Source organism: Bombina bombina, chromosome 1 (assembly GCF_027579735.1).
Source record: "Bombina bombina isolate aBomBom1 chromosome 1, aBomBom1.pri, whole genome shotgun sequence".
Taxonomy (NCBI): domain Eukaryota; kingdom Metazoa; phylum Chordata; class Amphibia; order Anura; family Bombinatoridae; genus Bombina; species Bombina bombina.
In genome coordinates, this window is record NC_069499.1 from 516,385,186 (window position 1) to 516,408,272 (window position 23,087).

Consider the following 23,087-nt stretch of genomic DNA (forward strand, 5'->3'; position numbering starts at 1 on the left):
CCCCTATCCTGCCCAACCAGGATATATTTTTATTTAGCAATGCAGATGTGTCTCTAGTTAGAGTATTTAAGAGTGGTTCATAATTCAGTTCAAATAGTTGTTGTACAGTACTAGCGAGGTGAACCCCCAAATACTTCAGTGAGGACCTCTGTATTTGGTATGGTACCTGTGAACTAAGTGTTTGAATGTCAGTCTCATTTAAATTTATGGGGAGCAATTCAGATTTATGTTTATTAACTAAATAATTAGAATGGAGGCCAAACTCTTCCAGTGTGCTCCGTGCCGCAGGTAGGGATATATTTGGATGAGTTAGTGTCAGTAGTAGGTCGTCTGCATAAAGTGCCAATTTATGATGGGTGGAGTTTATAGTAAGTCCAGTTATTGCAGGATTGTCACGTAATTTAGTAGCAAGAATTTCCATTGAGAGAACGAATAATAAGGGTGACAAAGGGCACCCTTGTCTAGTACCGTTTAATATGGGGAAAGAGTTGGAAAGTGTACCATTAATTTTAATCTTGGCACTGGGGTTAGTGTAAAGGGCTAGAATTTTTTGAATAAAACTGTCTGGGAAACCAAATTTCTGTAGGGTAACTTTTAAAAAGGTCCAGTCTAGTCTGTCAAAAGCTTTTTCAGCGTTGGTCGAAAGTAGAATAAAGGGAATGTCATGTATAGCTGCATATTGCATAAGGTGCAAGACTTTTACAGTGTTGTCTTTAGCTTCTCTCTGCGGCACGAAACCCACCTGATCTGGATGGATCAATGAAGGGAGTACTTTATTAATTCTGGTGGATAGGATTTTAGCATATATCTTAATATCTATATTCAGGAGAGAGATTGGGCGGTAGTTTGATGCAATAGTCGGGTCTTTACCTGGTTTCGGTATAAGTGTAACTACTGCCTCAAGCATAGAGAAGGGTAGGCCATGAGATTCATCAATATAATTAAAAACCAAAAGTAAATGTGGGATCAAAAGATGCTTAAATTTTTTGTAATAACCGCTAGTGAGGCCGTCAGGTCCAGGGCTTTTCCCTTGTTTTAATGAGTTTATAGCATTGGTAATCTCTTCAGCGGTTATTGCTGAGTCGAAGGGGCTAAGATCTTCTGCTGTTAGTTTAGGTAGGGTAACAGTATCTAAGTACTTGCAACAATCGTTAAAATGTGTTTTGTTATTCCTGTGCGGCGTCAAGTTATATAACATGGTATAGTAATCTCTAAAGATTTCTGTGATCTTCTTAGTCTCTACCGTTAATCCACCAGAAGGGTCTCGTAACATAGGAATATAGTGGGCTGATTGTTTGGTTTTAAGTGCTCTTGCTAAGAGTTTCCCGGGCCTATTTCCCTCCAGAAAAAATTTCTGTTGTAATTTTAGTGCTTGCTTCTGGGCTGCTAATTCTAGAAATTTTTGAAGTTTCAGCTTAGCTTGATCCCGTAATGATTTTAGGGAGTCATCATGCAGATTGTCCTTATATAAGTTCTCTGCGTTTTGATAAGAAGCAGTGAGGTCTGTTTGTTGTGATCTATTACTTTTATTTTGCAGGGCTTTAATTTTTATCATTTGATGACACACTTATGAGCTTCCCAGAGTGAGAATGGGTTTATATTTGGGGTGTTATTGTGCTCAAAGTAGTCCACTATCGACTTCTCTACTTGTTGTAATATTGGTAGTTCATTGAGTATAGTGTCATCAAATCGCCATTGAAATGGTTTAAAAGGGAGTGAGGACCAGTGCAACTTACATAAAACTGCCGAATGGTCGGACCAGCTAGTCGGTGTGAGGTCTGATGAGGTCACTGAGGAGATGGTGTTATGGTCTGTAAATATGTAATCTATACGGGAGTGAGTGTTCTGTGGTGCTGAGTAATAGGTAAATTTCTTATTATTCGGATGTTGAACTCGCCAGACATCATGGATTCCCAGTAATGTCAGGTCATCCCTAATGAACCTAAGTGATTTTTTCGACACCAGTGATTGTGCAGTAGAACTATCCATCGTTGGATTCAGCGGGGTATTTAAGTCGCAGCCTACTATGAGGGACCCCTTGTAAAAGGCTAAAATGTTATTAGTTATTCTGCGAAAGAAAGGGGCTTGGTGTGTGTTGGGGGCATAAATATTGACCAAAGTAATTGGTTTCCCTTGAAGTAGTCCCCCCAGGGCCAGATATCTCCCCTCATTATCCCCATCTGTTTGTTGGACATGGAACTGTAATGAGTTATGAAGTAGGATACTGACTCCTGAGATTTTTTTGGATGGGTGACTGCTGTGATAGTGTCTGGTGTATGTGGATGCAAAAAAACCTGGTTCTTGTCCTGCTATGTAGTGCGTCTCCTGCAAAAATAGGATGTCTGCTTGTCTATGCTTAATGTCAGTGAATGCTATGCGTCTTTTGTGAGGTGTGTTGAACCCTCTTACATTTTGTGTCATACACACAATTGTTGTTTTGTCAGTCATTATCTGTTTAATGGGTCAATACCTGCCTGACTGCTAGGTCTATCCATGAGACTGTGCGAACCAATCAATAATAGTGTAGAAAGTGCATATACCTGGAGTTTGTTGATTACGGGTAGATAGCGTGTAAACAAAAATATCAATTTGAACAATTTTGATTCAAACTTAAACCATGAAAACAGTAACAAAAACAACAACAAAAACAATAACAAATAGCAAATGGTTTGACATAACATGTCACAATTCAGGGGGAAATTAGTTTGCCCCTAGTTATGACTTATAGTAAATTTATAAACAATTACAAGGACAATATAACATTTATCGACAAATAATATAGGACTATATCAATTATTTATGCATACATGTTCAGTCTCTTTACTTGAGAGTCCAGCAAATAAGAAGTATGCTAATGTTTATAGTGAAATGAGGAGACAGAAGATTTAATATTTAGATAACATAGATTTATCTCACCCAATCAGTTCCTATCAGCGTCATCCTGGGTTATCCACAGGTGTGAGGTCTTGGGAGTTCTTTGGTCTTTTACTTTTCTGCTGCTGCCATTGTGCTTTAGGATGTCTCACTGGTTTGGGTGCCACTGCAGATTCTGCATCTTCTTTTGATATTGTTGGTTGGGTGGGTTCTATCCCCAGGGCCGCACATAATTCTGGTATATCGTCCAAAGTTTTACATGACAGCTTATTGCCACCGTGGGAGATGTTAATAGAGCATGGAAAGCCCCATCGATATGGTATTCCTTTAGCTCTGAGAAGCGCTGTTAAATGTTGGTATTCTTTTCGCCTTTGTAGAGTACGAGGGGCCAAATCTGTGAATATTTGCAGGTGGCAGTTTTGGAAATTGATATCTTTAATTCGTCTGCTGCTTTCATGATGTCTTCTTTGGCCTGGAAATGTGTCAGCTTGAGAATAATATCTCTTGGAGGTGCTTGGTCTGAAGGCTTTGGTCTTAGAGCTCTATGAGCTCTATCCATGGATAGGTCTGTGGTAGAAGTGGGGCCCAGTAGAAAAGAGAAGAGGCCTTTAAGGAATTCAGGGATCGTGTTGGGCAAGATTGTTTCTGGGATCCCTCTAACACGAAGATTCTGTCGTCTCTCTCTATTCTCTAAGTCTTCTAGTTTATCTTGCAGTTGTAAAAGCATTGAATCGTGTACATTAGCTGTAGTTTGCAGGTTAGAGATTTCGTGACTCATAAACTCATTATCTTCTTCTAGGGCTTCTACCCTGTTGCCAATTTCTGACATATCTTTTCTTAGGTTGGCTAGTTCCTCTTTTATGCAATCTCTAACCTTGACAACTATGTTATCCAGATCATGTTTAGATGGTATAGTGGCCAAAAAGGATTTAGATATCTGCACAGAATCTTCCATATCACTATCCTCACTGTCTGAGGGTGACATCTCAGGTCTCTGTGGTGTGGCTTGTTCAGATAGAATAGACTGTGAGGTTTCTGCAGGCCTAAAGAAAGAGCTCACTGAGTGTTTTGTTGCAGCAGGTTTTTTTGTATCTCTGCCCGGTTTGACAATCTTTTTTTGGTGACATTTTCATGCAGTGCTATAGCCAGATTCCTTTCCTTTAGTTTGTTATCACTTTTACCCACTAAAAATTAGACCAGGATAGAGGAACAGTTCTTATAATGATGATTGGAGAGTATGTTAGAAATCTCCCTCAGTAGCTGTGATTATATTAAATGAGGCAGTATGTCAGCATGGCCTGTACTACGCACCTCTTCAGTACTCAGGCAATTAATATGTGCTTTATAGTGAATTCAGGCAAGCAGCAAAAACTATCTGTTGTTGCAGTAATTAGAAGTTGACAAAACTTTCCCTGTGTCTGTATCGTGCTTACTTTTCCAAATCCCAGTCTCTATTATTAAGTAGCTGCTTTTCGAGTCACAGTTCATATGAGACTAAGCGTTGGCAAATATGTATTAATAGTGGGTATATTCGATCAGTTTGATGCCTATGGTGATGGATTTATTTATGCTCTCATGCAGCGTGTCACATCTTAGCGTTGTGGAGATGGCGGTTATGATAAAGATCCGCATCAATAACACCTCACATGATCCGCATTCTACAGTCAGGCATTACCTATATTTCAGTGTCTCCTCCGGGGTCCTTTGCTTCAAGGCGCTAATTGGGATAGGAATCCGGAGGGTTCCGGTGTTACATTTTACCCTCAGGCTTCAAAGATGGCGGCCGCGATTTAGGCCTCAATCCTTAGTGGCATCAAAGATCTAGCTATAGCAGTTTTGGTCGCCTCTTTTCAGGTCCCCATCCGATCCGGAGGTGGTTTGGGTGTGTTGCGCCTTCGGTCTGTGCTCGAATGTCCCCGTAACAGCTATCTTGAGCAATTTTTGGTCGGAGCTCACATTAAAGTGCGGCCATCCGATTCGCCAGCCGGCTCCGCCCCTTAAACCATAATTTTATATCACTAGTCAGTAAGACTCTTTTTAAATCATGGCGTTCTACCTAAAGACTTATTATTTCTGGTTGTTGTTATATTAATATTTACAGACAATTGAGGGTTTCATCTTTAGAATAATACATTCTCAAATTAGATTTACCATTTTATCAGAAAAACATAATTTATGTAAGAACTTACCTGATAAATTCATTTCTTTCATATTAACAAGAGTCCATGAGCTAGTGACGTATGGGATATACATTCCTACCAGGAGGGGCAAAGTTTCCCAAACCTTAAAATGCCTATAAATACACCCCTCACCACACCCACAAATCAGTTTAACGAATAGCCAAGAAGTGGGGTGATAAGAAAAAAAGTGCGAAGCATATAAAATAAGGAATTGGAATAATTGTGCTTTATACAAAAAAATCATAACCACCACAAAAAAGGGTGGGCCTCATGGACTCTTGTTAATATGAAAGAAATGAATTTATCAGGTAAGTTCTTACATAAATTATGTTTTCTTTCATGTAATTAACAAGAGTCCATGAGCTAGTGACGTATGGGATAATGACTACCCAAGATGTGGATCTTTCCACACAAGAGTCACTAGAGAGGGAGGGATAAAATAAAGACAGCCAATTCCTGCTGAAAATAATCCACACCCAAAATAAAGTTTAACAAAAAACATAAGCAGAAGATTCAAACTGAAACCGCTGCCTGAAGAACTTTTCTACCAAAAACTGCTTCAGAAGAAGAAAATACATCAAAATGGTAGAATTTAGTAAAAGTATGCAAAGAGGACCAAGTTGCTGCTTTGCAGATCTGGTCAACCGAAGCTTCATTCCTAAACGCCCAGGAAGTAGATACTGACCTAGTAGAATGAGCTGTAATTCTCTGAGGCGGAATTTTACCCGACTCAACATAGGCAAGATGAATTAAAGATTTCAACCAAGATGCCAAAGAAATGGCAGAAGCTTTCTGGCCTTTCCTAGAACCGGAAAAGATAACAAATAGACTAGAAGTCTTACGGAAAGATTTCGTAGCTTCAACATAATATTTCAAAGCTCTAACAACATCCAAAGAATGCAATAATTTCTCCTTAGAATTCTTAGGATTAGGACATAATGAAGGAACCACAATTTCTCTACTAATGTTGTTGGAATTCACAACTTTAGGTAAAAATTCAAACGAAGTTCGCAACACCGCCTTATCCTGATGAAAAATCAGAAAAGGAGACTCACACGAAAGAGCAGATAATTCAGAAACTCTTCTAGCAGAAGAGATGGCCAAAAGGAACAAAACTTTCCAAGAAAGTAATTTAATGTCCAATGAATGCATAGGTTCAAACGGAGGAGCTTGAAGAGCTCCCAGAACCAAATTCAAACTCCAAGGAGGAGAAATTGACTTAATGACAGGTTTTATACGAACCAAAGCTTGTACAAAACAATGAATATCAGGAAGAATAGCAATCTTTCTGTGAAAAAGAACAGAAAGAGCGGAGATTTGTCCTTTCAAAGAACTCGCGGACAAACCCTTATCTAAACCATCCTGAAGAAACTGTAAAATTCTCGGTATTCTAAAAGAATGCCAAGAAAAATGATGAGAAAGACACCAAGAAATATAAGTCTTCCAGACTCTATAATATATCTCTCGAGATACAGATTTACGAGCCTGTAACATAGTATTAATCACGGAGTCAGAGAAACCTCTATGACCAAGAATCAAGCGTTCAATCTCCATACCTTTAAATTTAAGGATTTCAGATCCGGATGGAAAAAAGGACCTTGTGACAGAAGGTCTGGTCTTAACGGAAGAGTCCATGGTTGGCAAGATGCCATCCGGACAAGATCCGCATACCAAAACCTGTGAGGCCATGCCGGAGCTATTAGCAGAACAAACGAGCATTCCCTCAGAATCTTGGAGATTACTCTTGGAAGAAGAACTAGAGGCGGAAAGATATAGGCAGGATGATACTTCCAAGGAAGTGATAACGCATCCACTGCCTCCGCCTGAGGATCCCGGGATCTGGACAGATACCTGGGAAGTTTCTTGTTTAGATGAGAGGCCATCAGATCTATCTCTGGGAGCCCCCACATTTGAACAATCTGAAGAAATACCTCTGGGTGAAGAGACCATTCGCCCGGATGCAACGTTTGGCGACTGAGATAATCCGCTTCCCAATTGTCTACACCTGGGATATGAACCGCAGAGATTAGACAGGAGCTGGATTCCGCCCAAACCAAAATTCGAGATACTTCTTTCATAGCCAGAGGACTGTGAGTCCCTCCTTGATGATTGATGTATGCCACAGTTGTGACATTGTCTGTCTGAAAACAAATGAACGATTCTCTCTTCAAAAGAGGCCAAAACTGAAGAGCTCTGAAAACTGCACGGAGTTCCAAGATATTGATCGGTAATCTCACCTCCTGAGATTCCCAAACCCCTTGTGCCGTCAGAGATCCCCACACAGCTCCCCAACCTGTGAGACTTGCATCTGTTGAAATTACAGTCCAGGTCGGAAGAACAAAAGAAGCCCCCTGAATTAAACGAAGGTGATCTGTCCACCACGTTAGAGAGTGCCGAACAATCGGTTTTAAAGATATTAATTGATTTATCTTCGTGTAATCCCTGCACCATTGATTCAGCATACAGAGCTGAAGAGGTCGCATGTGAAAACGAGCAAAGGGGATCGCGTCCGATGCAGCAGTCATAAGACCTAGAATTTCCATGCATAAGGCTACCGAAGGGAATGATTGAGACTGAAGGTTTCGACAGGCTGTAATCAGTTTTAGACGTCTCTTGTCTGTTAAAGACAGAGTCATGGACACTGAATCTATCTGGAAACCCAGAAAGGTTACCCTTGTTTGAGGAATCAAAGAACTTTTTGGTAAATTGATCCTCCAACCATGATCTTGAAGAAACAACACAAGTCGATTCGTATGAGACTCTGCTAAATGTAAAGACTGAGCAAGTACCAAGATATCGTCCAAATAAGGAAATACCACAATACCCTGTTCTCTGATTACAGACAGAAGGGCACCGAGAATCTTTGTGAAAATTCTTGGAGCTGTAGCAAGGCCAAACGGTAGAGCCACAAATTGGTAATGCTTGTCTAGAAAAGAGAATCTCAGGAACTGATAATGATCTGGATGAATCGGAATATGCAGATATGCATCCTGTAAATCTATTGTGGACATATAATTCCCTTGCTGAACAAAAGGCAATATAGTCCTTACAGTTACCATCTTGAACGTTGGTATTCTTACATAACGATTCAATAATTTGAGATCCAGAACTGGTCTGAAGGAATTCTCCTTCTTTGGTATAATGAAGAGATTTGAATAAAACCCCATCCCCTGTTCCGGAACTGGAACTGGCATAATTACTCCAGCCAACTCTAGATCTGAAACACAATTCAGAAATGCTTGAGCTTTCACTGGATTTACTGGGACATGGGAAAGAAAAAATCTCTTTGCAGGAGGTCTCATCTTGAAACCAATTCTGTACCCTTCTGAAACAATGTTCTGAATCCAAAGATTGTGAACAGAATTGATCCAAATTTCTTTGAAAAAACGTAACCTGCCCCCTACCAGCTGAACTGGAATGAGGGCCGTACCTTCATGTGAACTTAGAAGCAGGCTTTGCCTTTCTAGCAGGCTTGGATTTATTCCAGACTGGAGATGGTTTCCAAACTGAAACTGCTCCTGAGGACGAAGGATCAGGCTTTTGTTCTTTGTTGAAACGAAAGGAACGAAAACGATTGTTAGCCCTGTTTTTACCTTTAGACTTTTTATCCTGTGGTAAAAAAGTTCCTTTCCCACCAGTAACAGTTGAAATAATAGAATCCAACTGAGAACCAAATAATTTGTTTCCCTGGAAAGAAATGGAAAGTAGAGTTGATTTAGAAGCCATATCAGCATTCCAGGTCTTAAGCCATAAAGCTCTTCTGGCTAAGATAGCCAGAGACATAAATCTAACATCAACTCTAATAATATCAAAAATGGCATCACAGATGAAATTATTAGCATGCTGGAGAAGAATAATAATATCATGAGAATCACGATTTGTTACTTGTTGCGCTAGAGTTTCCAACCAAAAAGTTGAAGCTGCAGCAACATCAGCCAATGATATAGCAGGTCTAAGAAGATTACCTGAACATAGATAAGCTTTTCTTAGAAAAGATTCAATTTTTCTATCTAAAGGATCCTTAAACGAGGTACCATCTGACGTAGGAATGGTAGTACGTTTAGCAAGGGTAGAAATAGCCCCATCAACTTTAGGGATTTTGTCCCAAAATTCTAACCTGTCAGGCGGAACAGGATATAATTGCTTAAAACGTTTAGAAGGAGTAAATGAATTACCCAATTTATCCCATTCCTTAGCAATTACTGCAGAAATAGCATTAGGAACAGGAAAGACTTCTGGAATAACCGCAGGAGCTTTAAAAACCTTATCCAAACGTATAGAATTAGTATCAAGAGGACTAGAATCCTCTATTTCTAAAGCAATTAGTACTTCTTTAAGTAAAGAGCGAATAAATTCCATCTTAAATAAATATGAAGATTTATCGGCATCAATCTCTGAGATAGAATCCTCTGAACCAGAAGAGTCCAAAGAATCAGAATGATGGTGTTCATTTAAAAATTCATCTGTAGAGAGAGAAGATTTAAAAGACTTTTTACGTTTACTAGAAGGAGAAATAACAGACAAAGCCTTCTTTATGGATTCAGAAACAAAATCTCTTATGTTATCAGGAACATTCTGCACCTTAGATGTTGAGGGAACTGCAACAGGCAATGGTACATCACTAAAGGAAATATTATCTGCTTTAACAAGTTTGTCATGACAATTATTACAAACAACAGCTGGAGGAATAGCTACCAAAAGTTTACAGCAGATACACTTAGCTTTGGTAGATCCAGCAGGCAGTGGTTTTCCTGTAGTATCTTCTGGCTCAGATGCAACGTGAGACATCTTGCAATATGTAAGAGAAAAAACAACATATAAAGCAAAATAGATCAAATTCCTTATAAGACAGTTTCAGGAATGGGAAAAAAATGCCAAACATCAAGCTTCTAGCAACCAGAAGCAAATGAAAAATGAGACTGAAATAATGTGGAGACAAAAGCGACGCCCATATTTTTTGGCGCCAAATAAGACGCCCACATTATTTGGCGCCTAAATGCTTTTGGCGCCAAAAATGACGCCACATCCGGAACGCCGACATTTTTGGCGCAAAATAACGTCAAAAATGACGCAACTTCCGGCGACACGTATGACGCCGGAAACGGAAAAGAATTTTTGCGCCAAAAAAGTCCGCGCCAAGAATGACGCAATAAAATGAAGCATTTTCAGCCCCCGCGAGCCTAACAGCCCACAGGGAAAAAAGTCAAATTTTTGAGGTAAGAAAAAAATATGATAATTTAAAGCATAATCCCAAATATGAAACTGACTGTCTGGAAATAAGGAAAGTTGAACATTCTGAGTCAAGGCAAATAAATGTTTGAATACATATATTTAGAACTTTATAAATAAAGTGCCCAACCATAGCTTAGAGTGTCACAGAAAATAAGACTTACTTACCCCAGGACACTCATCTACATGTTTGTAGAAAGCCAAACCAGTACTGAAACGAGAATCAGTAGAGGAAATGGTAAATATAAGAGTATATCGTCGATCTGAAAAGGGAGGTAAGAGATGAATCTCTACGACCGATAACAGAGAACCTTATGAAATAGACCCCGTAGAAGGAGATCACTGCATTCAATAGGCAATACTCTCTTCACATCCCTCTGACATTCACTGCACGCTGAGAGGAAAACCGGGCTCCAACTTGCTGCGGAGCGCATATCAACGTAGAATCTAGCACAAACTTACTTCACCACCTCCCTTGGAGGCAAAGTTTGTAAAACTGATTTGTGGGTGTGGTGAGGGGTGTATTTATAGGCATTTTAAGGTTTGGGAAACTTTGCCCCTCCTGGTAGGAATGTATATCCCATACGTCACTAGCTCATGGACTCTTGTTAATTACATGAAAGAAATTACTGATTTGATTATATACCATAAATACATAGATAATTATAAAATGATTGCAAAGTGAATTATCATTCATATTTGGATAACTTTTCTGCTGTACTTTATTGGAAGGAGAAAAGGAATAATAACCTTAATAATAACAAGTGAAATATTTTTATTTAACTAAAACAATAACATAGGCTTCACTTAAATGTTTTACTACTTGTCCCTCCCTCCTCACAGTTAGCTCCTTGTGCAAATCTGTCCCACTCCAAACAATCTTCTATTCATTGAGCTTCTTGAAACTTAGCATTTAAGAGGTAAGAGGCCGATTTTGCGTATATAGATTTGCAGAAGAACAATGACATTAAAGTATTTATCTTAAATTTGTATGTTTATTTAAAATAAAATTATTGTTTTGAAGAATGGGCATGTTATCTCTCCAGATTCAAATTTTTGAGAATTGCAAAACCAAGAATCTGTGATAATATCTCCTAGATAGAAAAAAATGCCCCAAATAATCTTACAGAATCATTTGGAAGAGCATGACATTGACAATGGATTAATGAGATTCCTTTATCAAAAAATGTAAGCATTGCAGCCATGAATATACAGCCTCTAAAAACAAATTCTTATTTCAGGATGAATAACGTTTGGCGTTAATGTATCTTAAATAGAAAATGTTCCTTAGATACATTTTTCATCAGAAAGCATTTTATAAAAAGATATATTTAAATAAAAAAAAAAATCTGATTTAACTACAAAAATCTGTTAAAAAAAAATAAATATATACACACACACACACACACTTTATCCACCTCGACTACTAGGTAGTTTTAATTGGCAATAACACAATAATCTGTAAGTTTTTGCAGTGCAGTTTTCCGAAATCATTATTTTGCTAAGAATATTAATTTTAAGATAATAGGAGTTGATATCCACATCTTTTTATCAGGAGAAATATGAAAGAATGCATTGACGATCTACTTCAAAGTCAAAGCTGTAGATGTAAATGGTGAGTTCAGGGTTGCCATGGAAAATGCCTTTTCTACACTAACAATTTTATGGATATTTATAGAATAATATAAAAAAAAATGATATTGCAAGATCAATTGAGTTTATGCTTACAAACTAATAATTCAGAACATCTACTATAAAAATGGTTCTAAATAAATTACCAAGAGAAAAGCAAAATTATTTAGATAGAAATACAAAACCAATGTTTTAGTGTTACTTTTTTCAAACATTAAATAGTTATCACAATTAAGCAATTATATACAGTAGATATCAAGCTTCAGTCCACGTTCAATTATCTGCCAACAAAGGGAGGTTGAAAAGCAATGGAAAATAAACAATAACAAAAGCAAAAAAAAATCTCAACAATGTATTATGTCTCAAGAGCTATCCTGATAAGGGAACTTTGTGTAGAAATGTTTTAGCACTATTAAATGATGATAGAAATTTGGATAGGATAAGTGCCAACATAATATCACAGGGACTGTATTACTTTAAGTTGTTCACTTTAAATATTTTGATTAATGATAAATTCAAGTTTGACATAAGAAAGTGTATTTTGCATGAGAATATAGTTTAGAAGTTATCCCTAACAAACACCTAGAGTACCAGTTTTGCGTTAACAGGGGTGCGAGCAGTTTATGCTCACCGCTCACTTGCAGACAACACTGGTATTACGGGATTTTAGAAACCCAGCATTAACCCGCAAAAAAGTGAGCGTAGAGCAAAATTTAGCTCCACATCTCACTCTAATACCAGCGCTGCTTAGGTTAGCGATGAGCAGGTAAAACGTGCTTGTGCACGATTTCCCCATAGGAATCAATGAGGGAGAGCCGGCTGAATAAAAAACTAACACCTGCAAAAAAGCAGCGTTCAGTGTAGGGAAAATACATTTATGTCTTCACCTAACACCCTAACATGAACCCGAGTCTAAACACCCCTAATATTACACTTATTAACCCCTAATCTGCCGCCTCCGACATCTGCATTATATTATTAACCCCTAATCTGCCGCTCCGGACACCGCCGCCACCTACATTATACTTATGAACCCCTAATCTGCTGCCTCAACATCGCCAAACCCTACATTATATTTATTAATCGCTAATCTGCCACCCCCAACGTAGCCACCACTATAATAAAGTTATTAACCCCTAGATCTAAGTCTAACCCTAACCCTTTTAAATAAATCTAAATAAAATTAATACAATTCACTAAATTATTCCTATTTAAAACTAAATACTTACCTATAAAATAAACCCTAAGATAGCTACAATATAACTAATAGTTACATTGTAGCTAGCTTAGGGTTTATTTTTATTTTACAGGCAACTCTGTATTTATTTTAACTAGGTACAATAGTTATTAAATAGTTATTAACTATTTAATAACTTCCTAGATAAAATAAAGACAAATTTACCTGTAAAATAAAACCTAAACTAATTTACAATTACACCTAACACTACTCTACAATTAAATTAATTACCTAAACTAAATACAATTAATTACAATTTAAAAAAATATCTAAAGTACGAAAAAAAAACCCACTGAATTACAGAAAATAATAAAATAATTACAAGATTTTTAAACTAATTGCACCTACTCTAATCCCCCTAACAAAATAAAAAGCCCCCCCCCCCCCAAATAAAAAAAAGCCCTACCCTACATTAAATTACAAATAGCCCTTAAAAGGGCCTTTTGCGGGGCATTGCCCCAAAGTAATCAGCTTTTTTACCTGAAAAAAAAAGTACAAATACCCCCCCAACATTAAAACCCACCACCCACACAACCAACCCTACTCTAAAACCCACCCAATCCCCCCTTAAAAAAACCTAACACTAACCCCTTGAAGATCACCCTACCGTGAGACGTCTTCACCCAACCGGGCAGAAGTGGTCCTCCAGACGGGCAGAAGTCTTCATCCAAGCCGGGCAGAAGAGGTCCTCCAGGCGGGCAGAAGTCTTCATCCAGACGGCATCTTCTATCTTCATCCATCTGGCGCGGAGCGGCTCCATCTTCAAGACATCTGACACGGAGCATCCTTCTCGGCCGACGACTAAAGACGAATGAAGGTTCCTTTAAATGACGTCATCCAAGATGGCGTCCCTTCAATTCAGATTGGCTGATAGAATTCTATCAGCCAATCGGAATTAAGGTAGGAAAAATCCTATTGGCTGATGCAATCAGCCAATAGGATTGAATCTCAATCCTATTGGCTGATCCAATCAGCCAATAGCATTGAGCTCACATTCTATTGGCTGATTGGATCAGCCAATAGGATTGAATTTCAATCCTATTGGCTGATTGCATCAGCCAATAGGATTTTTCCTACCTTAATTCCGATTGGCTGATAGAATTCTATCAGCCAATCGGAATTGAAGAGGCGCCATCTTGGATGACGTCACTTAAAGGAACCTTCATTCGTCTTTAGTCGTCGGCCGAGAAGGATGCTTCGCGTTGGATGTCTTGAAGATGGAGCCGCTCCGCGCCAGGTGGATGAAGATAGAAGATGCCGTCTGGATGAAGACTTCTGCCCGTCTGGAGGACCTCTTCTGCCCGGCTTGGATGAAGACTTCTGCCCGTCTGGAGGACTACTTCTGCTCGGTTGGGTGAAGACGTCTCACGGTAGGGTGATCTTCAAGGGTTTAGTGTTAGGTTTTATTAAGGGGGGTTTTAATGTTTGGGGGGTATTTGTAATTTTTTTTACAGGTAAAAAAGGTTTTCATACTTTAGATATTTTTTTTTAAATTTTAATTAATTGTATTTAGTTTAGGTAATTAATTTAATTGTAGTGTAGGGTTAGGTGTAATTGTAACTTAGTTTAGGTTTTATTTTACAGGTAAATTTGTCTTTATTTTATCTAGGAAGTTATTAAATAGTTAATAACTATTTAATAACTATTGTACCTAGTTAAAATAAATACAAAGTTGCCTTTAAAATAAAAATAAACCCTAAACTAGCTACAATGTAACTATTAGCTATTATCTTAGGGTTTATTTTATAGGTAAGTATTTAGTTTTAAATAGGAATAATTTAGTGAATTGTATTAATTTTATTTAGATTTATTTAAATTAACTTTAAGTTAGGGGGGGATAGGGTTAGATTTAGGGATTAATAACTTTATTATAGTGGTGGCGACGTTGGGTGCGGCAGATTAGGGGTTAATAAATGTAGGTAGGTGTCGGCGATGTTAGGGCCGGCAGATTAGGGGTTAATAATATTTAAATAGTGTTTGTGATGCGGGAGTGCGGCGGGTTAGGGTTTAATATGTTTATTATAGTGACGGCGATGTCCGGTTTGGCAGATTAGAGGCTAAAAAATGTATTATAGTGTTTGCGATGTGGGGGGAGCCTCGGTTTAGGGGTTAATAGGTAGTTTATGGGTGTTAGTGTACTTTTCTAGCACTTTAGTTAAGAGTTTTATGCTACGGCGTTGTAGTGTAAAACTCTTAACTACTGACTTTAAAATGCGGTATCAGGCTTGACAGGAGAGGGTCTACCGCTCACTTTTTGGAAGACTCGTAATACCGGCGCTATGCAAGTCCCATTGAAAAAAAGAGGATACGCAATTTACGTAAGTCGATTTGCGGTATTTCCGAGTCTGGCCAAAAAAGTGAGCGGTAAACCTGTACCTTTAAGACTCGTAATACCCGTGGGCATTAAAAAGCAGCGTTGGGACCTCTTAACGCTGATTTTTAAACCTAACGCACAACTCGTAATCTAGCCGACTGGAAATGTACAAAACAATATAAACCCCCTCACAATTTTCAGAACAAAATGGCTTCTTCAATCAAAAGCCAGTATTTAGTGTGACCTCCCTTGGCACTAAGCGCATCTTGAACTCTTTTGAGGAGACTGTCCTGAAGATTTCTGAAGATATCTTCTGGTATATGATACCAGGCTTCTTTCAGCAAAGAAAATTCTTCTTTAGATTTAGGTTGTGTTTTATTTGTTTCTCTGTCCAGGTGATCCCATACCGCCTCTATAATATTCAGGTCTGGACTATGTGGAGGCCAGTATATGACTGTCAGTGTTTTATCAGCTGTTTTTCTCTCCAAATATAATTTCACTGCATTAGCAATGTGCTTGGGATCATTATCATGCTGAAAAATTAAACCATTCGGAATCTGGGGCTTTCTAGAAGGAATGGCATGATGAATTAAAACCTGTCTAATTTTCAGCATTCTCAATCCCATCAATTTGGACAATATCACCAACACCACTGGCAGAAATGCAGCCCCAAACCAGGACAGACCCTGCACAATGTTTCATTTAAGGCCGCAAGCACTCATTCCTCATCTCTCTCCAACTGTTCATCTCACATATTGTCGACGATTGGACCCAAAAATGTCAAACTTGGATACATCTATCCAGAATACTCTTTTCCAATGATCTTCATTCCAATCTTTGTGAGCTTTAGCATATCTAAACCTTTTCACCCTGTTAGCCTTCCAAAAAAGGTGGTTTCTGGGCTGCTACCCTTTCACAAAGATCATTCCTGATCAAGCTTCTTCGGACTGTTGAAGGGTCAACTTAGCATCCCAATGAAGCTGCCAGATGCTGAGTCAGGTCCTTGCTGGACTTCTTACGGTCTCTCAAAGAAGAAACTCTGAGAAACTTCTCATTAGACTTTGAAAGTTCTTTTGTCCTTGACCTCTCCTGATTCTTAAAATTTATTTATAACAGCTTGAATACCACATCTTGAGTATCCAGTTTGCTGATTTCCCTTTGAGAGTGGCCTTGCTGATGCAAAAGTATGATTTTATGGCTTTTAAATTTTGTGATCTTTGGCATTTCGAATGGAATGATGTGATTGAAAGTTTGTCTTCTTAGCAAGCTTCCAATGAATTAAACTCATACCATGGGGGATATTAATCAAAGTCTCAACTATGCTGCATTCGCCGGCACCAATACGCTCGCCTAACATCGCCACCGCGGACCTGAATACGCTCTCCATATTTATAAAAAAAAGACGGCAAAAATACGTGCACCAAGTACGGGGTGATGAGCATCGGACTGTTGTTAACTAACAGTCATCGATCTCAGGCCTATTCGGCTTTTTACCAACTTTAGTTATACCCTGTCACTAAACGTCGCCACTATACTAAAATGTTTAACCCCTATCCCGCTGCTCCCAGACCCCGCCGCAACCTAAATAAAGTTATTGACCTCTATCCCGCCGCTCCCGGACCCCGACTCAACCTAAATAAAGTTATTAACCCCTATCCCGCCGCTTCCGGACCCCACCGCAACCTAAATAAAGTTTGTGTGTGCCATTGAGAAGGTGATTAGCTACACCTGATTGAGTTTACAAGTAATTTTAGGAGGGGGTGATCCTTTTTACAACTCAGTGATTCTGTTTTTTAATTGTCTTTAATTTTGTCTGACATGTTGTTGTTATATCTTTCACTTCAATGTGTAAGTTGCACTGAGTAATTACAACTGGATAAACAAAAAATGTGTCTGTCTGTATTTCAGGCTGCAAAGCAACAAAATGTGATTATTTTCAAGGGGGGTGATTCTTTTCAATAGCCACTTTATTTTCTTGTTGTATTCTAATAAAGAGACTGAAAAATAATTATATATGGTCATTATACCATTGCTAAAACAACAAATCTGATTGTGGCCGAAGACTTTTGCACAATACTGTACATCTCAGTGATCCGTATCTTAAAGAGAAAGTAAAGAGAAAATTAAATTGTCACGGTATAGATAGAGCATGCCATTTGAAATAATGTTCCAATTTACTTCTATTATCAAATTTACTTTGTTCTCCTGGTATCATTTGTGAAGAGTAAACCTAGATAGGCTTATAGGAGTTCAGGAGTGTGCACAGTCTTTAGCATTCTATGGTAGAAATGTTTGCAACAATGTTAATAATAGAAGTACATTAAAAAGTTGTTTACAATTTCATTTTGACTTCATTTTGACTGTCCCTTTAACTGTAATACTAGTTTTAAGACAAATTAGCAACTGAAATATAATGCATATTAAAATACATTGAACTAAACAAATATATTAGGCACTTTCCTCTTTTAAACTTTCCACTGTACCAAACACAGACACACACACATCCAGTTGGGGCCATGCTCATTGTAGACACTCAGTTAAGGTTATATATTTTTATTGCACTTTTCCTGACCATTTGAAATGTGTTTTTTTTTTAAATGGCATATAGAGAGGCAGAATAAAACTAGCTAGAACTTGCTGTTTGTCTTTAAAGCAACCAAAACAGAAAAATAAATACCTGTAATATGTTTTAATCTTGCTTTCCCAATTTATTTTTAACTCATTTATTAAAGAAATATAAAAAATGCACTTTGGGAGACATCATCCATTTTATAAAACTGCTCAATAAGTGAAAAAGGATATGACAAAATTATTATATTTATTATTTACTCATATGTTGAATGAAACATTCTATAAGTAATGTTTATATTAATATATATTCTATTGAGTGGCACACTTAAATAAATAAGACCAAAATAATTTATTGTTTAATAGAAAGGTTAATTGTAGTTATACCTTATCAGTATTCACAAAGTGGGTGGCAATCCCTGCTTTCTGTACATCTCTTCCCTTTAACCTGTATCCAGTAAGAGCAATATATAAACCAATTTTTCCTGGAAGACGCGGTAAGAAATAGCCTCCTCCAACATCAGGGAAAAGTCCTGGGTTAAAAGAAATAAAAAGATAGGATTGGAGATATTCATTTATTTAAAGAAATATGGAGGGAAATAGTTGTTGCTTTTTCTAAAAGGAAAATTTAGAAAGGACACGGTGTTTGAGAAAAATGTCACATTTTAAGTAAATATATTAAGCAATAAACACATAAAAAAAAAATACTTTTACATCTTGAAGAAAATGGCTGTTTATTATTCTGTCTATACTGCATAAGGATGAAAGAAGGGTCATGGTCATATTTTTGTTCTCAACCAGCAATCTCTCATGTTTTTTTATTCAAAAGAGAACCTAGTCTCTTTCCTTAACTGCACATGTGCAAACAGAGTTCGTTCTATTTCTGTGTATTAGTTGTGATTGATTAGCAACGGTTATTTTGTTCTGGGGACAGGAAAATCAGTGAAAATAAAAAATAAATAAAAAATATGCTCATTTGACAAAATAAAGCTGCAATATTCAAAGCAAAATTCTTCTAAGTTATGAAGGTATATTATCATGTAGCTTACAGTTTGTGTTTAAAGTCCCTTTAAGTTAAAACTAACATGAAGTAAATGTTTATGTATAACCTGTCAACTAGTGAGCAATATGACTTTACAACTGTCACAGTTCTATTAGCTGACAGGGACAACACTCCAAATCCTTGAGAATGAAATGTAGCTTTATTCACTACATTTTAACACTGGCATAAAGGAAATGGATAGAAATAGGAGGTGCACTTAAAGGCATCTGGGAATGCTTACACCTACTCAATGTAGCAATAAAGCAGCACCAAAGTTTTAATTCAAACCACCCTCTTATAGGCCATACATGGGCGGAGCTATTCATTCATAGTGTTAACCCTTTACTTCTCAATTACGTATAAATACATCTCAAAGCTTAATCGAGTAGTTATAATATTAAAAACTGATCCAAAAGCAGAACATAAGCAGAACATATACTGTAACTTACCATCTTATGAATATAGTTATAGATACTTGCACAATTGTTAACACAGTATTAGTCAGCCTCAAATAGTCAAAATATAAATATAGTATGAGTACATATCAATATGTCATTGAGTGCTTTACCCTAGACACCAGATTAATGGCATTCATTACAATAATGGATTCCAATTTATGTCTTTTTTCATACCTAAAGGTGTTAACGATTGCAGTGTATGGATCCAAAAGGTCTCTCTACTCTTTAATAACTTAATTCTGTTACCTCCTCTCCTTGGTCTCCGTAAATGGTCAATTATTTGAAATCTGAGTTGTAAAATGCTATGACCTGTCTCTATAAAATGATTAGATACAGGTGCCTCTGTGTTCTTTAGTCTAATATTGGACTTATGTTCTATGATCTTGTCACGAACTCTACGGCTAGATTAATTTAATTAGATACAATTTATATAGGCGAATCTAGCCGTAGAGTTTGTGACAGGATTATGTAACATAAGTTTGTTTAACACATGATTAAGGTTCTTTAACCGAAACGTTGTGTCTTTCTTTTGGCATGTTCCAATAAACAAGATGTGGATACAATGAAACTTTGGTGCTGCTATATTGCTACACTGAATTGTTTTCAGGGGAGTGCAACAACTACCCTAAAGCATGCACCACATTTTAACTAATATTAGTGGGTGCTGAACAGTCAGTATTATTCAATGTTTACTACTACGCCACAAAGCAAGGGCATGTACTGAACAAATACTAAATATATCACTAGGCATATTTAGAGTGGGGGTTATTTGAAAAAAGAAAAATTTGCATGGGCAGAAAGCAAGTTCATTGAGGGTGTACTGAACTGTTTTACCCTATGCTGACAAGAAATCAGTTGTGTAAAACTGTGGGAGAGAAGTTGCCTTTCTAAGCATTCTTTAATATACAATTCATCGGACAATTAAAGTAAACCTTTATAGCAGGTGTGTGAGAACTTACCACTAGGTCTTAAAAAAAACAACATGCAATTTCTGCTGTACAAAAACACTCATCAACTAATCAAGTTGACTGTTCAGGCAACACAATTAAAGATTACAAAACTAGAAAAGAAGAAAACGAGTTGTGCCAAATTTAACAGAATGGGAAATCTCAAGAAATTCTAGAGGTTATTATTCTTTTAGAAGCAATAGATTAAAAAGTCCAGTTGATAATATGGATATACTTGATATAATAAATTAGATAAAGACTAAGTCCACTGGTTGTTATTCTATTTGCCTTTCATCACAGTTCTGAAGCTATTTTCTTGCAAATGGATACTATGTAAACTATCCCAACCAAGCCTGTATTCCCACGCTGCTGTATGCCAGCATCCTTCAAATGCACTGGATTTAACCCAAGACTGAAAATAAGAAATGCCCCATTCTCTTGATTTGAAGAAGAAAAAAAAGACTGTAAATTTAATTTATAAAATGTGTGTTTAATAACTTTGAAAATAATTTATTTTATATGCAGATTGTTGCAATGCAGTGATTAATTCCTTATATATTTTATCCATAAATAACAAAATGTATATAGATTTCCTTTAAGTGACAATAACCCCTGGTTACTATTTGCTTAACCAGCCTTGTTTTAGTCATAAACATTGAGTACCGTCTTTGTATCGTACAACATTAAGTTGCCATTTTGTTTTATGTATACTGTGAAACTGAACTCACTATAATAGTTTTTGTGAAATAACAGATTTCTTTTAATTCGCGGAAATCCTTTAAGCTTCAGGACAGACTGTTCAAGGAATTCTCATTTTGCCTGGTTTGGTTCTGAAAACCTTTAGGGATTGCACAGAGAGAGAACGCGAGAGAGACACAAACGACAGATTTTCTCAGATACCACACTACAGTCCTAGCTGTGTCTCTCTGCTGGATGTGACCTAATTATTTTTTGTTCCCCTAAGCCTCTCGGATAACAATATACTCAACATGCCCATATCAGCTCTGCTCTGCGCTTGTTATACTGAAACACGGTGGAGAGCAATGAACCTGAATAAAGTAATCAAATATCATCAATAATAATCTGAAACTAGCTTACAATTGAAAAATAAAATGTCAGTTTCTTAAAAACATGTCAACTAGTTTTTTTTAAAGATAAACATGTTAAAAGGTGTTCACTTAAAAAAACAACCTGGTTTACGTTTTCTTATATCAAGAACATGCAGCTGAAGAGAATTAAAGGGACATGAAACCCTTTTTTTTTTTTCTTCCATGCTTCAGATAGAGAATACAATTTTTTTAAAAAGTTTCCAATTTACTTCTATGATCAAATTTGTTTAGTTCTTATGTAATTCTTTGTTGAAGAGATACCTGGGTAGATAGTGTGCACATGTCTGAATCACTACATGACAGGAAACAGTGCTGCCATCTAGCGCTCTTGCTAATGTATAACACTGTTGCAAAACTGCTGTCATATAGTGCTGCAGACACGTGCACACTCCTGAGCTTACCTTCCTGCTATTCAATAAAAGATAACAAGAAAACTATTTGATAATAGAAGTCAATTGGAAAGTTGCTTAAAACTGTATGCTCTGTCTAAATCATTTTTTGGTGTTTTATGTCCCTTTAAACTCGTTACCCAAACACTGAATGACTTAAAAGTAATGCAGCATAGCTGTAAAAAGCGGACTAGAAAATATCACATCAACATCATCTCTATGTAAAAAGATATTTGACCTTAAGATTTCCTCAGTAGCCACATCCCATTATAGAGGTGCTTTAAACATCCAATGAGAATGCTAGGCCTGGAGCTTGCAAGGAAGTGTGCATCCGGCATGTGCACTGTATTTTCCGCCTCAGGTTAAGGAAGTTTACTTTGAAATTATGCCACGTTATATATTGAAATTCCAGTGTGAACTCAGAACTGATGAAACAGATTGGCTGTTTTTTACACAAAGATGTTTAGGTGATATTTGTTATGCAACATCACTTTCAAGTGATTTAGCATATGGGTAAGATGTCCTTTTAAAACACAATGTATTCAAAAGGAAAAGGGTGTTATCCTGCTATACTCTACAGAATAAAAAAAAACATCAATACCTTAAAACAATGTCCATTAGATGAGAGCCCACTGATTAGGGTCAGGCAGCCAATCATCTTTAACAGCATTTTTTCCCTTTTTTTAATCAAGACGCACCCAAGCCTGTAATAACAAGACCCCAGCCAGCTGTGTTCCCTAGTACCCCAGAGGCATAACTGTTTTTCACTTTCTGCGATTAGATTTTTAGTCAAACATTTTGTGCAGGTCATTTTAAAATTGAATTCTGTTTTACTACACTAAAGCACCAGCTTCATTGCATTGTTGATTAACTGGTGAATAAAAAGTTTTATAATATATTGCAGCAGCTGAAAATTGCAGTGCAAATTAGCTGCAGATGAAAACATTAAAATATATCCCTGAGAGCCAATCATCAATCGATGCGCTGTTGCTTTGAAGCGCTGCTCAGTATTTGACTGCTCTCTTCAAACAGCTAAGGAAAACTTACACATTGCTGCAAGAGTACAGTGATCAATCAAAGAAGAAAGGGGCGTCTCACAGTGAACTCT

At 37.2% G+C, this 23,087-nt stretch overlaps 1 protein-coding gene across 1 annotated transcript in view; it reads right to left on the reverse strand.

Moving 5' to 3' along the window:
• Positions 1–23,087, reverse strand: part of HIBCH (3-hydroxyisobutyryl-CoA hydrolase) — a gene marked incomplete in the record, with an annotated part of 371,527 nt that overhangs the window by 193,060 nt on the left and 155,380 nt on the right. The window contains 1 exon segment of the mRNA XM_053698615.1: positions 18,422–18,567. Coding sequence (XP_053554590.1) covers positions 18,422–18,567 — 146 coding nt within the window.